The sequence below is a fragment of the Dryas octopetala genome, chromosome 1 (assembly GCF_963921425.1).
Source record: "Dryas octopetala chromosome 1, drDryOcto1.1, whole genome shotgun sequence".
In the NCBI taxonomy this organism is placed as follows: Eukaryota; Viridiplantae; Streptophyta; class Magnoliopsida; order Rosales; family Rosaceae; genus Dryas; species Dryas octopetala.
In genome coordinates this window covers 11,337,432-11,354,151 of record NC_141366.1, presented here as the reverse complement: position 1 = coordinate 11,354,151, position 16,720 = coordinate 11,337,432, and the positions used below count along the sequence as shown (strand labels likewise).

The 16,720-nt window shown below is 34.7% G+C and overlaps 1 protein-coding gene across 1 annotated transcript; it reads right to left on the bottom strand.

Moving 5' to 3' along the window:
* Positions 1-81: 81 nt before the first annotated feature.
* On the bottom strand, positions 82-16,441 carry GSL04 (glucan synthase-like 4). Its single transcript, XM_086239192.1, has 41 exons — positions 16,222-16,441; positions 15,303-15,403; positions 14,566-14,687; positions 14,336-14,423; positions 14,065-14,178; positions 13,780-13,899; positions 13,495-13,587; positions 13,315-13,406; positions 12,918-13,044; positions 11,618-11,755; positions 11,460-11,536; positions 11,169-11,328; positions 10,784-10,909; positions 10,580-10,697; positions 8,959-9,287; positions 8,456-8,508; positions 8,302-8,362; positions 8,080-8,161; positions 7,945-7,994; positions 7,577-7,663; positions 7,377-7,508; positions 7,211-7,305; positions 7,004-7,088; positions 6,763-6,923; positions 6,440-6,563; positions 6,240-6,334; positions 6,013-6,160; positions 5,494-5,645; positions 5,204-5,310; positions 4,996-5,118; positions 4,839-4,907; positions 4,492-4,660; positions 4,282-4,393; positions 3,731-3,850; positions 3,542-3,657; positions 2,911-2,994; positions 2,408-2,520; positions 2,092-2,321; positions 897-1,745; positions 551-736; positions 82-460 (listed from the first exon to the last, which is right to left on the bottom strand). Exons 1-41 carry the CDS (start codon positions 16,439-16,441, stop codon positions 230-232), a joined length of 5,859 nt encoding a protein of 1,952 aa, XP_086095318.1. The 3' UTR covers positions 82-229.
* Positions 16,442-16,720: the final 279 nt, after the last annotated feature.

The window sequence follows — 16,720 nt, the reverse complement described above, 5'->3', positions numbered from 1 at the left end:
TTTGGAGCAACCCCACTTAAATTTACCACTAAGGCGCAGTAGTTCAGTTCTCATTTGAAACTAGTGTGTTTTCTTCCTTTGGCAAATGAAATTACTATATTTATTCAGTAAACACATGATCCAGTCATATGTTCTGTACAAATGTATCATTTCCAAAATCTAAAAAGACTTGTCAATATAATTTGACTGTACATAATATATACTATGAAATCATTTACGGCTTATAAAATTATTTGTTCTTCTTCCTCCCTGCAAGAATTGGTTGGATTTGTAAGTGCCTGTTGAAGGCTTCGTTAAATAGGAAACGAGTCTGGAATGCTGATATGATCGGAAGCCATGCCAAGATAGCAATTGGTGCAAAGAGAACGACACCCATTCCGTAGTCATATGTTTTAGCAAGTACTCTGGTGAATTCCCACAATCCAGTATTCTGTATCAAGGGCCTCACAGCTTGTGCAATCTGAAGCAAGAGAGTTATCAGTGGAAAAGTAACAGCAGGAAAAAAAAAATGCAGCCTGAAAGAAAAAGATCTCTGTCATTGTAAACTTACCAATACCAAACCCCATCCTGTTGGCAAAAATGCTAGGCAGCAGACAAATAAGTCCATCCAAGATAGTTCACATACAAGAGCAAGAGAAATTATGATAGATAGGACACCCAAGAAGAGGAATGCTTTAAATAGCCTAAACACAAGGTGATACTTAGCACTGAACTGTTGTCTTCCAAGGTTCACTGCCTGCATAGCATGATGAGATCATGTTAGTGACTCAAGCAAATCATGCAACACATCTTAGAAACTACTAAAAAGAAAGAAAGGAAGTAGACAGATTTCTTCTCCCTAATTGCATCTTGAATATAGAGCAATAATTTATAATATAGGCCATGGTAAGGCTTACCTTTACTAACAGGAAAACTACGAGGATCACTATCCACGAAAGCAAATAAACCAGAAAATTCCTGCTATTCTGGGAGATGTCAAGGTGGTAGACCAGACCATACTGATACAGGAAAAATCGAACAGAAAGGAGTATTTCAAACAACCTAGAACTCATTCCTGAACGAAGAAGATGGGCTTGCTCATCTATCCACCAAGACTGCCAACTTTTATCTTGTTGAACTCCAATACCACCCTGCTGCCTGATCCACTTGTTCCAATCTTTCCAGTCATCTACTATCTTGTCCCAACTGAATCCAGATGGATTAAAAAGAAATGGAGCAAACAACCAAGTGATTGACATGAACCAAATAGAATATGTGATTAATACATATGCCATGGTGCTTTGATAGGACCGCCTAAACAAGTTATAAACAGTCAACAGGATCAATAATTCAAACCCTTTAACAAAGTGGCTTCTTGAATACAATCTGTAGTTCTCAGTGAAGCTAGTATGAAACACAACGACCTTACGCCCAGTGGGTCTGTATTTAGCACCCCCATGTAGAATTGTTCGGCCATAATAATGGATTTTTGTTCCAAAGGAGAAAGTGAAGAAAACAGAAGCCAGCTGCAATTGCATCAGAAAAAAATCTTTAAGTGCAGCAAGGAACCCTTTCTCAAGTCCAATTTCCATCACCATTGGCAATCCTGTTAGTAGCCCAAGCTGTATAAATGACTGGGAGGCAAGAGCTGTTTCCAAGGATTGTATGTTCTGCAACCTAGCCTCAATTATAAGCGCTTTTTCCAAGCCACTAAGGACAAGGTATAGCTGTCCGTAAAGGAATACATAGATTCCAATAACTGATATCTGAGAAGTTTGACAGCAGCATTTTAGTTTAATCACACGCCACATTAGGTGAGTGGTAAGAATTTCCATCGATAACATTAAACAACAATAAGTAAGAATTAAAGTCATATTACTCGCAACAATGTCACATTGACATATGTAAATCACAGATGTAACTGACTCAAGATATACCAGAATGATACCATACATGATAGAATATGTTTTGTTAATTTACTCCATAGAATTTGCAGCTTGCAACTTTAAAACATCATTTTCAATAACACAGTATATATGACATTATGCATAAAACTAGACAACTTTATCCTAATAGCAAGAAAAAAATTGTTTCGGGGTTCAAACAAATTACCAGGCTACTAAAGTAAAACCCAATGGTTGTGAAATAACAAGATAGCATCCGGAAGAAATCAAACTGACGTCCAAGGCGGAATATATCACGGCTTATTGTTTGTTCACTGTTTCCATTAGCAACCTTAGCTTCAAACTTTGAGATCTGGTTTAGACCTACATCACGACCCTTTCCAACTTGCATGTATTCGTGATATGTAATACTTCCCCGTCGTAAGGTAGAGTTATATCCTACATCGTATCTGATGTAAGCAGTTTGAATAGACATTGACAAAATAAAGGGTCAGAATATGATTTTTAGCATCACTAAATCTTACCAACAAAAACATCCTCGCTCAGGTTAATTGTTTTTGATGCTTTGCTTATGCCACCTCTTGTGATGTGAAATAATCTGTCAAACACGTCTGGATGTCCATAGTGGAATCGTACCCTGTTTATAAGAATAGAATAATAGGAATGGAAATGTAGTATGAGCACATAGATTAAGAATGGTTGGATAGCAAAAAATTGTCAAAGGACCTGACATAACAAAAACGGTAGTCTATGATGGGTTTATAAACAAAAAAAAAAAAAAAACTAAATAAATATTCTAGGATGGTTTATAAACACACAAATAATTGACATGCATACAAGTACAACTAGCATGAGTTACCAAGCCACATTTTTTTGCAGGCCCTACATTGTTGAGACTAAACAAAGTTAAGCATACCAAGCTAAACTTCACAGAACAGATAGAGAATCATGCATTCATGTGTTTATGCGTACACATATGCACACAATGTTATTGAAAAATGAGCTCTGGAAACAAGGCACCTATTACCTGAGAGGATTGGCAAGAAGCCTTTGACCAATGGTGACAAAGCTGGTCTCTTGATAGGACATGAACCATCCTAGAGAAGAAACACTGCAATGTGCAAGAAAATAAGAGACTCAGCTTAAAAGTAAAAAAAAAATCATTGATTTGACATCTCATAGGTGAATGCCTGAATATTTGTTAGTACGTAAAAACTCAAGACAAGTAAATGTGCTAGTGATACTTTAGTACTTTCAGGTAATTCATTCTTCAAAAGATTTTTTTTATATTGGAAACATGATAATCAAACTTCAGCAAGCCGTGTGAACTTAGAGACTTATCTGCAAACATCTTTAGGGTTATCATTAACAATTTTTAAAACATTTGATTTCAGTAAATGTTTTGAAATTTAAACAATAGAAAACTCTTTTAAATTTTATAAATCAAACACAGTGATGACTTGAACGAGTTAAGATGATGTCATATATATGTGATATACATATACATCCAACACATATCTTTTAAAGTCAATGCATAATACTTCTCATTGTAGCCTATGTGACTGAACAAATCCCAACTCAGATTTCCTATCATAAGGCATGCACTCATTGAGTCACATCTCACATGATGTTGCAATCTCAATTATAGAGGATCTAACCTTCCTGTAAATATGTGCTCCCTCAAACCAAGTAGTGTAGGAGGTCGCTGTCCTTGGTGCTGAAGAAATTCTTGCAGAAGATTTCTCATTTTGAATGCTTCCTCCAAATAATTATCCTGCAAAGCCACATACTTTAAGAGCAACAAACTTTAAAATGACTAATCTTTAGATACTGGACAAGGAGCCTACTTGGTTCATATCAATGGTTTGGAGAGCTTCACCACGAGTGAAGATTATCCCATGATTCTGGTTTTCGGGTTTCCCTTCTCCAATAGTCGGTGGACCAGGAAGCTTTACGCGATATATTTCCTATGCAAGACAATAATACAGATGATGCAAATTATTGCTTTCTACATTTTAATAGATAGTGTGATGAATTTAATTACAAGGCACATAATTTCAAAGAAAGCAATATGAAGTTATAAACAATATCAAATTGCATATTTATGCAAAGCAGGTTCTTACAATAACTTTTGTATATTTGACTAACTCCCCCCTTCCTCCCCCCCCCCCCTTCCCTTCTCAAAAGAAAAAAAAAAACCTATCAAGTCCCAACTATTTACTAATTTCTATTCAGTGGCACACATTGACCTCAATCAGTTAGCTAGTTTTGTCAAAAGAAGTTATTGATAGGCATTATAGAACAGCACTACTCTCTGAGAATATAGATTCCCAAGCTAGCCTAAATAAAATTAATAGTGCCACATTCAAATAATTCCCAATTATGTAAATAACCTTACCTGATCAAAACCATTGACAGCTTTAACCAGTACAGAAGAATAAACTTTGCGAGGCTTGTGTTCCACTATCTCTTCTTTCTCCTCAACGTAAGCAACACGGAGAGATGGGTATCTTCAAGCAATAAATTCTACAGTCATAATGCTTCTATATTTTATTTTAAAAGTTGTGTACTTCTACAATAATTATTTTATTTCCTGGTAGAAGATTACCTTATCATCAAGTCAATAATGTCTTGTGCATGTGGATCTCCAGCAGCTTTTTGTGATCCAAACAATTGACAGGTAACAACATAAGTGAATTTCATGTCTGCTAATGCATCTAGCTGAGCAGATAATGTACGATTTCTACTTTCAACAGCATCATAACCTTCAAGAATATCTGGTTGCAAAGAATCGGCCACATGACATATAGATGTTACTGAAACCTTCTGATTAAAACTTCAATCAATGTGATTGGGCATCAGAATGAACAATAATTTAACAAAAATATATTGCATTAGAGGTGGTATAATAAACAACACATACTAATAGTCATTTGTCAGATAAAGATTACAAACCTTCATCTTCAGCCATGTCAAGGAATGCTTGTAATTTTAAGGCTTCTCTATAGTACATCATTCCTCTAACTGTTACAAACATATAAATTAACTGGAGGTTACTCTACTGATCAACTGATCTGCTGGGTTTTGATTAATATAAAATCTTATGAATCACCTGTTCTGCTTAGAGTTTGGCCCCGGTAAGAAGCCCAATTTCTAAGCTCTTCCTCCTTGTGTTCTTCTTTCAATCCATCCAAATTTTCACAATCCATGCGCTCCAAAAAGTTTTTCCACTCATCTAAGGAAATGAGAGTCAGTTTTTAAGAGATAAACCCAGATGGATAGCCTAAAATGTAACTAAAAATATCCATTATTGCAGTAACCTGGAAATATTTTTTGCATGTAAAAGATGATGGAGACCTCTCTCTGGCTTGAATGAAGCTCCCTCATTGAAAATTTAATATCCTCCAGGTAGTGTGGTGTCATAACACTATACCAACAAAAATTTGATGCATCAGATACAAATGATGGGATCAAGAGAAAGACCAAAGGATCAAGACCTTAATGGGTATTCAAACTTTTGTTCCATTTTTTTCATAGAAAATGACTGTAATGAAAGCAAAAATGCATAGAAATTCCAACAAGACACTAATACTCATGAGAAGAACAAGACCAGAATGGCAGCATACTGCACACTTTGGGTGCACTGGGCATATTCATAAAGAGAGAAGTAGCAAAGAATGATATTCGTCTCCGAGCCTCTAAGTTAATTGGAATGTCCATTGCTGTATCTTTGATAGTAAGCAACAGAAGAAAACGCTTGATCTGCAATTGAAATAGTTTGGTTATTATAGGCATAATGCTTACATGCAAGTGCAGATGTGTGTTTCTTATTGTTTACATGTACCTTTATATAATATACTTACCCATTATTTGTATGTAGAAATGCTGTGTGCAGACATGTTTCCAAGTAAAATATGAAAAGCATGTTGCAAGCTAAATATAGCCGGGTTCATCATTCTAACCCGTGTTGATGAATAAACCTCAAAACTATTGGAGTGTTAAAATAAATAAATTGTCCACATTCTTATAGCTAAAACTTTTGTGAAAAGTGATGAATTAACAAAAATTGACAAAGAGAATGGAGAGAAAACATCAATAAAGGAAAAAAAAAAGAGGTAATGAATATAACCTGCTCATTCAGAGCAGCACTGTCTGGCAAAGGGAAATGGATGGAGTTCCTACCAGCAGTAGATTCAAATAATTGTGGTTCAATACTTCTAGAAAAAACAGCAAAATCCATTTCAATCTGTTCGGACGAATATAGCAACTCCAATATCCTGCGTGGTTAAATGAATAATTCTGATTTGCACCACATAAATTGATCTTTGAAATGGAATAGAGTCTAATACACCAAACCTGAAGCCACTAGTCATCATGTCATTGGTTACAAGCTCAAAGATATCTTGGAGAATTTTTACGACTTTACCATGATGGTCTTCATTTCCCTCGACCTTACAACATTTCATATAACAGATCAGGAAGGCTTAAAGCACTGATTTTTAAAAAGTATATGATCAACACTAGTACAATGGCTTTGGAGGAAATGGAATACTTACCAGAAGTTCAGTTAACTCGATACATTTATCTAGAAGATCTGGAAGTTCAGTCATCCTAAAGTCCACAAGAAGACTTGATCTTGCGATGCTTTCTTCGATTTCAGTCAGGATGGCAGATACAATCCTGAAAAGCAATGCAGAAAAGCCTATATAATTTACAACAATGATATAAATTGGAAGTGGGACATAAATGCAATGTCCCTGACTCTTCATTGCACTTGCCTACTAGATGTAAAAAAAAAAAAAAAAACAAATACACACCACACACACACACACACACACACACACACACACACACATATACATATATTGGTCATATTTACCTTTTTTCAAGGTCACCAACAATGAGGATTTCAAGGATGTACTTCAGTGACTCGTAGCACTCATTCACAGCACAGTACATGTACTCATCTTTTTTAATTTTTCGGACTAGAATCTCATCCCTCCCCACAAAATCCTTTGCAATACACAATGCTGTTGAAAACTAGTATGTATAGGAGACATGTTTATATGTGAACCAAAAAAGAGAAAAGAAAGATAAGGAATTTTGAATATAGATGATACCTTATTTCCAAGAAGGAAAACAGGCCAACGAACTATGCCAGAAAATAATTCTGATGAAATAGGTATTGTCATCAAATCCAATTCCCTATATTAGAAACATAATTTTTTTTTTTTTATTGGAAACAAGAAACTTGTATTAGAAACATAATTTTGTAAGGTATTCTCTTAAAGTTTTTCTAAAAACACATCAGTACCAAATCATATCACCTGTTGCTTATCAAGTCTTCCAATCGAAAACTATTGATAATCTGGTTCCAAACTAATGCAAACTTGGCAACACCATTTTTTTCATTCTTTGATACCTGAGAAAGCTTGGCACTTAGCAAGAGATTCTTCAAGAAATTAGTTTGATGGAAAAATTAAAACCTCATACCTTTTTGAATTTATTGTGAAAGAAGCCTTTTTTTCTCTTTTGATAATTTCTACATGAGGGTGGGATGAGAGAAATATTGAATGCAGAAGGCAAGGAGTGAAATCTACTTCTCAACATTCCCAACGTCCGAATCTATAATACAGCAGAGGATTAAGACAGGTACCATAATGCTTTTCAGGGGAAAAAAAAATGCAGCTTACCTCACCAAGGTGATTCAAAATGCCATAGACTCCACCAAAGATTGTGCAGAAAACAGAATACCATATCTGAGTGTCCATAAAATACACCTAATAAATAGAAAATAGAATACGTACATGTGAGGTGAGGTTTCGACAAGCATAAAAGTCAAAGTAAAACTGGTTAAAAATTCTATAAGTTTCATTTTTAAATTTTTTATTGAATGATATATGTAATTTTCAGCTTGATTTCGTTTCTATGCTAGGATGGAAGTCTAGTTATCATTATGATGTTAATGAACCATCAACCTATTAAAATGTGCTTCTATCTGTCTGAAAAATCAGAAGGTTGAACACCAGAAGAAACTTTAAATACTTTAGATAAAACTCACAACTATTATTGGAGCCCATACAGCAACAATTGCACCAGCATTACTCTGAACTGCAAGAGACAATTTTTATTTTTTAAAGAATATAATGGATATTCAACCCCCAATACTGATAATGTACAAATATATGGAAAATACCTTTTGGAAAAAGCTCATGCCAATCATACTTTTTCACACCAATTTTCATAATCTGCTTTGTCGGTTCTATGAGTGGTTTTATCTGCATTTTTCAATTGGCCATTGTAAACAATAGGTTTATTACATGTTCACATTTTTAATTATGATCAAAGTCATTAAAAAATTATGAACAGAAAACAAATGCAGTAATAAAATAATAAATGCGGTAACATTAGTACCCACCTCAAAAAAGTAGCTGAAAGTAAATTTGCTCAGTAGCAATAGTACCCAAAACAATGTATATCTAAGTAGTAAGGAAAAAGAAAAACACATTAGGGAACAATATATAAAAGGACATGGTCCCTAACAAAAACTTATGATAGGGTGCAGTAAATACTTTAACACTGCAAGTTGGCTTTCTTGCATCCCACGCCCAATATATAATCTAGGCTACATGATCAAAACAAAAATTTCAATGAATATCCACAAAGTTCAAACCAAATGTCAACCTGAGAGGTACATAAGATAAACCATAGATATAGGCTATATAGCCACTGATTAAATAAATCTGAAATACTGCATTTGATAATGCTCAATCATGCATATGTATGCATTTGTAACAGTTCTTTGTTGATCATGTGCATGGCACTTACGTCCATTAATAATTCTTTTGGAGTGCATTTATGGATATATTTTTTACCATACCACTAATTTGAAAAACTTTCATAAGTTCAAGAAGGAAAGAAGTTTACTCGTGTTGGTGTCTTTAATCTCATTGGTTCATATCCAGTAGTTATTAAAATACTCAATGCAAGAACAGATTCAAAATCAACAAAAATTTTATCAAAGATTATCCAAAAGGTATTATAAATCAAATGGCAAGCTACATTATGAACCTACCAGTGTCCACCAAGACAAAATAGTGCACATTCGATGATTTGAGATTTCAATGTATTTGCGAACAGGAGGAACCAAAAATAACACCATCTCAACTGCGTTAGTCATCAAATAAAATGCAACTGCAACCATATAGGAAGAGAAACACCACTCTTGAAGCCAGCTTCCATATCGTGTGGGATAACAAGTATATTTTCTTCTAGAATTAGCAAAATATACAGGAAGAATTATAGTCCATATCACTGCAAGAACCAGCTTCATGACATGCTTTACTTTTTCAGAGAATTCCATTGTTTGTCTGGTTTTCCATGTAAAGGCAATGTCGAGTGTTGCTGCAATCCCAAACCTCTATTAGATTTTCATTCTACATGATATATATATATAATTTGTAGCTTATCACTCAAGTATCTAACTATGTAATGTTAACCCAGTAATAATAAAACAAATTACTGATTTTAATTTTAATTTTTAACAGATACATTACATGGCACCAATGATATAATTTGTTCTAAGGTAAAAGCACAGGCTTAATGGAGCTATAAGAAGTCTTTCAATCAAGTTTTGCATGTGCCACAAATCAAGGACATGCTCACTACAATAGTGCGATACCATAAAAGAAGTTGTCACAAATAGGACTCCCTATAATCAGTTATATAAGCTAGATCAACCAAACACACAACCGTGGGACTCAGTACACACTTGCACAACACCCAACACCCATACATAACTAGGGTGCTATCACAGTCTCCTTCACTCAAATCCCTAATACCTTCATTGGGATCATTTTGTTGTAAAACCCCCAACTGCCCATGTGGCATTATTGAGTTGTCTTTTATACCATTTGTCATGACTTGGAAATATGTTCATCACGTTATTGCAATATCCTAAAAAAACTAGACACAAACAAGGCTCTCCATAGTTGCTGTACAAGATAGATAGACCCAGCATACAATCGATAATGGATTCAACATATGCTAGCACAACACACAACACAGGAATAGAATCGGGGTACTCCCCCTAAGGTATCACAATATAAAATCACTTTCTTGGTCTTTTTTTTTCTCCTTCTACCAGTGGCAGGAACACAAACACTGTTACCCTTGAAATTAGGGTTCAACTACATACAGCACTAAGAACCCAAGATTGGGTTCTCACCAAATTATAAATTCACAATTAGGTTCTTTAGACCTACATATACACAGAATATTTTCCCAGTGTATGGCTGACGTGGGACTCAAGGTATCACATTATGCTTAAGTATTGAACCCATTATAATCTAGAAAGTAACTAATAAAAAAAATCCTTAAAGCATCATAGGAAAGAAAACAGTAATATTCTATTGATAAGTACCCAAACAAAAAGGGACAAATGACAGTTTTTCTAGCTAACATGCACTTAAAAGGCATTGAAGGCATACACATCTCTCTTACAGCTTCTGACAGAGAATAACAAATAGGATTGATAAATAAGGTGAGACAAACTAAAGCTTCTTCTGACCAAAAAGGCAATAACCTAATAACACATAACAAGACTATGTTGAAATCATGATAAGGCTCTAGTAATTCTACTTTAAGCTGTATTTTTTTCAATATTGTGATGGTAATAGAATAAAATAGAATCATACCTCGTATGAGTTTAAGAAATGCAGATGTAATGAAGATGCTGGTGATGTCCTCAAATATAACCTTGTCAAACAATTGAAGTGGAGATTCCACTTCATGGCACGCCATAATTATCAATGCCTACAAAGCAAAGAAAATGTTAAGCAACAAGGAAATCATTGAAAGAAAAGTAGTTGGTAAAACATTCATACTAAATTTAAATGCACCTGAAGTGAAAGAATAAAAAAGCTCCACATTCTGTCGAAGCTTCTAAAAATTTGCCAAAATGAGCGGATTTCTACAAAATTTGTTTTCCCTAACCATTTTAGTTCACGATTTTCTTCTTTAGTAGCCTGTGAGAACAGAAAAACATGTGAGAGAATGAACAAGAATTATCAAAATATGGATCAGTTGACTCATAGAATTGTAAACTACTGGTCCTGCTTTTAAGAATCAGTTTGCAACCCCACAATGCTAGGAACTCAGAAAGTTGAAGAGAGGATCCAAGACATTTTCCTAAGCTGTTGCTTTCCGACTTTGGGTATCCATAATCCATTAACTTCAATCTTGTAACAAAGTTCTTATTCAGTAATGTGATGCAAGATAACATACCCCCAGTTCTTCATCTTCCTCCCCTTCTTCCTTCATTCTTTCTTCTACAGCACCAGTGGATACTGAAGCATTCTTAGTTTTGGATTTCTTTGTAGACTGTACACAAAAGAAATCATGATCCAGACGCATGGGCCAACCTATTTGGAAACAATCAGGAGACCTGCAAAAAGACAGCAGAGTTTATGATCCTAGCTCATTGGAAGCCAAACTTGGATGACATGTAGCAATATTACACATACACACACACACACACACATATATATATATATATATCTCAAGTTCAATACTAACCAAAAATACTCATTCAGATCGTCATAGTTTCTCCATGTGGAATGGTCAGCTGTCCCACTTTTGCTTTTCTCAGCTTCCTTTAGTTTTATTAGAAAAAAAAAATAACAAATTAGCTACAAAACTGGTTCAACTGAAAGCATAGTGCATTCATAAAGTACCTCTCTTATAACCCTGTATATGGGGGTGACTACATTGTTAAGAAAAGACTCAGACTGTCCTCCATATGCTGGCATGACCTTCTCCCATGTTGTCAAGCTAACAGCACCAGTTAACATACCATGTAACTCATATGCCATCTTAAAGAAAAGAAGAAAACAATTAGTGATAATATACAAAGTTTATGCATATACTATGGAAAGGAACTCGTGCATTACCTTGGTGCATACAAGAGCATGTTTACTCATGATTATTGTAGGGTATATAATCATGAAGTTAAATTTAGGTTTGTAATTTATCAAAACCGGAAAAAATAGAAAGAGGAGTCTATCTCAATCCTCTTCTCTCTATTTAGCTCAGGACAATGCTTAAGTGTTATACTATTGGAATACTAAAGAGAAAATTGCAACATATCATATGAAATATTCATTTAATCATAAACCAAGTAATAAAAGAAGCAGTAAATAGCAAGCAGGAGCAAATGTGGTCAAACTGTTAGGCGAGTATAGTTTTCTTCAAAGCACTTTGTCAAGTTACCATATACCCAGAAGCTTAAGGTGTTACGAAACAAGCCCAACACCAACAATGTCTATCAAGCCTAACACAAAAAATGCTAACATTCCCCCTCATGTAAGACTCGCCAATAAGGATGAAACAAATACGTGTTTACATGTGCAGAATTAAAGAAATTACTTCAAGGGGATTATTAGGAATTAAACCAAAGGCCTCATAGACAACCAAGCACAGATAACATGTCAAGTTGCTGCTATACCCAAAAGGTTAAAACATTAGGAAACGGATATAACAATATATATTGAGTCTAACAGAACACCCACTAATACTCTAAGCAAAGAAGAGGAAAAAAAATGCATCACTTAAGCAATTCAAGGTGGTAGGGTGGTAAATGTCTCTCAAAAGACATAAAACAGGTGCCCATGAACAAATTTTATGAAAGTCTCTTGTGAATCAAGAGTAATTATCTGAAAGTTTTCTTTTGTTTGCAAAGGGTAATTCTGATTAAAGAATCAGGACCAATGGCTCATACAGTTTGGCAGATAAGGTTTCTGCGTCTATATGGTATAGATTATACATAAATCATAATCAATATGATTATAAAGATTTAAAAGCAATACAAAATTAAATTACACATGGTAGAAGCACACACGTACACACATTCTTAAGTAAAAATGAACCTTGTTGGATTTGACATGAAATAAATGATAAGATGTATTTGAATGGGCCAAACATGAAGTTTGAATCAGTCTTATGGATCTACTAGACAACAGTAGATTTTAAGCTTACATGGTGAAAAATATAGCATAGACACTCTGGCATGAATCTCAAATTTGCAGCCTCCCCCCATATAAGAAGGTAAAGCCCTAAATATAAAAGTTTATATTGTTGGGCTTCTTGTTTCACATAAGGTAACCTGCACAGATAAATATTGAATTATAGCAAGGGGGTAACAACAACACAAGCTTAAGTACTAAAAAATGGTGAAACAGAGGAGATCAAAAATGAAAAAGCAAAAAGAAAAGAATATTATACAATCTGATGAAAGAATGAAACGGCAAAAGCAGAAGATTTAAGTTGGAAAGGAATTAAATAGCAGACATTGGATCAGAATTCAGTAGAAAAATAAAAGGGATATTTCATTGGTTTCTTAACGTTAGGTGGAAACTTGATCATTTATTCTTACCGGATGTTGCTTTTTCTCCCCAAAAATTTGCACCAGTTTGTATAATTTTTAAAAAATTTCCTCATTAACTCATCCACTGCACCATCCCCTAACTGGTATCACAAGAATAAGAAACATCAATACAACAGTGAAAATAATATAATATTAAACCAAAATGTATAATTCCAATAACAAAAACACCTTTGTGACAGATGTCTGCTTATGAGTTTTCCGTATGTGTATGTTAGCGAGGAGTAGAAGTAGATGCTCCCTCTGATTGGCTATATTTCCTTCCTGACATAAGATATCATATGAATCAAATTCTGAAAGGAACAAAAAACCACAGAAAACTATGTAGTGCATGTCCAATTGGCCAGCTACTAGTACATATGTTATGTGAAACCATTTAACTTATTATAGAAGGAGGGGGTGGGGGAGCGAGAAGAGGAAATTTAATTGAGAATTTGGAGAAACAAAAAAAATTACCTGAAATCCAAAGCAGTACTGAAGAAAATCAAACAAATCAATGAAATTCCCATGTTTCTGAAAATCTTCGGCTGAAGGGATACCACGAATATTGCGAACAGCTGCTACTGCAGCCTTAATCTGTATTATTTCACTAGTTTGTTAGCATTCTCATCCACATGTTACAATATTGTAGGCTTGCTGCGCTATCATGTACTGATATGACCACTTGGATCATTATTTAGATATAAAAATTACAAAAAGGAAAAAAAAAAAAAAAACTTATATTAACATACAGCATCAGACCTCAGGTAGTTGCATAATTGCTTGCTGAATACCTCCACGATCAAGTGGTAGAATATTATATGGCACAAAGAGATCATCAGATTTTGCCTGGATGCCACCTCTTTTAGCAAGGGCCTACGGGAGATATAATCATTGAATATAATTAGATATAATTTAGAAGCCATATAAACATAACATTACTAATAGTCTAATATCAACAAATAAGACTTGGGAAAATGAAGCATAAATACAGAAAATAAAAATACAAAACAAGAAGGGAGAGCGAATATACCTGAGGACCAGCTGCATTTGAAACTGTCTTTAGAACTTCAAACAACACAGAACCAATTCTACGTGCATTTAACAACTTCTCTCTGTGACTGGCTCAGATCAATCCAACAAATTAATTTTACTTAGCAGACAAATCTATTCAATACTTTTAGTTGATTAACAGCCAAATGGCATATCCAAAACAGATATGTATATATATTATGTATATATGGATGTATATCATGTATTTACCTATTTTCTAACACAGATCCTCCATCATGTCTAATGATGTACTCCTTATAAGCATGATAAACACGTCTCAGTTCACGTATATCACTCTTTTCCTTCCGCTTCCTTATTGTAATTTCTTCATCCTATAACCCATGAAGACCAACAAAACATTCAAAGGTTGGGAAGAAATCACTATCCCACAAAAAAAGAAGAAATCAACTTCTTGCTTCCACAAATGATGCTAGCATAAAAGTAGTTAAAAGACACAGGAAACATAAGGTATACATCCAACTGAGACATAGAAATATGAGAGAAGGGAATCATCAAAGTTGGAAAACATAGACCTACAGGTAATGACATATCATAGACGACATTGAGAGATAACGTATCATAGACGCCATAGAAACATACAAAAAAAAATGAATGACTATTTAACTAAGAAATTTTATTTGAATTAGTGTAAATGCAGTGTACATCATAATGATGCCATTTCATGTTGTTAGCTGGTGTATCACATGTTGTGAGCAAAGAATAAGCACTTCATGTTAAGTTTGAATACATTGTTGGGGCTAGTTTCAATCGCCTTTTCAGACAATCGGTAACTTAAAAGACATGTGCACCATTATCTGTTCAATATAATGTTGCCACTAAGGCTCCGACTGCTATTATGGCTTAATCCAACTACATACATGCAAGTTATGCAATTACCCTGTTGGCAACTGCATATTTTTATGTTATACTTCAATGTGTGTAATCACCTGTTCAAGTCGCTGGAGAAGTGAAGTTTTGAATTGTCGAACACCCCGCCCACTCGAATTGCGGTCCATGTTATGTGCTATTTCGAAGGCATGAAAGCGGCCTGCCCATGAAATTCACTTAGACAATGTTATTGCTGCATGTATTAATTTTAAGCTCAAAATACACTTGTAGGATTGGGTTCTACCATCTTTGAGAAAAGATATTAAGCACACCTGCCATGAGTAAATTCAAGGAAAAGAAAAGGGAAAGCAGTTTCCTTCCAAAATGATTGCAAACCTTCATTACTACTCAACTTGAACCATTTTTCCTATCATATATTGATATTCCAACTTCGTAAAATAAATTGTCAATTTAACCCTCTAAGAGTCTAAATTAAGGTGAACAGCCAAACATGTTAATTTACCATCTTTGGTTGTGAGGAAGGTAAGGTAATTAAATAAACTAAATTTATGCAACCTAAATTATAAATATTTAATTACCAAAATAAATACAAATATTTAGTAGCCAAAAGAACAAAAATTACTACTTAATTTCCTGTAACAAAAAGAATTTGGTTGGTAGAAGCGAAATTGTCTTTTATATCATTTTTATAACTTCTCCCAGGAACAAAACAGATGATTGGTTCAAACAAATTTTTTCACCTCTAGTCTCGAGACATGGATTATGTCAGCAAGGTGCTTGCAAATTAAAACCAACATCTCCAATTGTGCAAAACAGCCAAAATTAGAACAGGAATTGCTTAGGCCTATGGTCAGTTTTGTGACTGACTACTTTTCTTATTGCCCAATGTAACCAAAATATGAGCAGTAAATGGGCTATTCAAAACTTGAAACCTCCAAATGAAACAAGCTCAACTCTTTAAAAGTTTACAGCTTATTATAAAACAAACCCAGTCAGACAAAAACACAAACAACTTACAGAGGTAAGCAATACGAGGCTCCTCGCTTTCGACTAAATTTGCAACACGAAGAAACCTCTGGATTTCAGAGGCCAAAGTGGCAGGCAATCTTTCACTCTCAAAAGGCTCAGGAACATGATTGTGATCACTTCCAGAGCCCATAATAATGGCCCTTGTAATGGGTCTTTGAGGCTCTGGGTGACCTTCATAGATAGGCTCTGCAACCACAATCTCAGACATTGGTACTCTGAGCTCAAAAGAAATGATGATGGGACTGAGAACAGGAAGGGAGAGTATGACATGGGTTCAGAGTATATAGGTGGGATCTTCTTCTCCATTAAACTTGTTTCTTAATGTGGTCAGCTTTGGTTTTGGAATGCTTTTTGCTTTTGGAAAGAGGATTTGTAATCTTTTTGCTTTAGCTTTTGAAGCGCTCTGTTTTGGTTTTTGCTTTCTCTTTTTGAGAGAGAAGGGAAGGAAGCGACTAAGGAAGTGAGAAGGAGAGAGAGAGAGAGACGG

Excerpts from the sequence above, each read along its gene's own strand:
- GSL04 (XM_086239192.1), bottom strand. The coding sequence starts at position 16,441 with ATGTCTGAGATTGTGGTTGCAGAGCCTATCTATGAAGGTCACCCAGAG. Across the intron at positions 14,179-14,335 it reads CAAATGCAGCTGGTCCTCAG|GCCCTTGCTAAAAGAGGTGG; the intron begins GTATATTCGCTC and ends TATCTCCCGTAG. Across the intron at positions 7,306-7,376 it reads TTCACAATAAATTCAAAAAG|GTATCAAAGAATGAAAAAAA; the intron begins GTATGAGGTTTT and ends AAGCTTTCTCAG.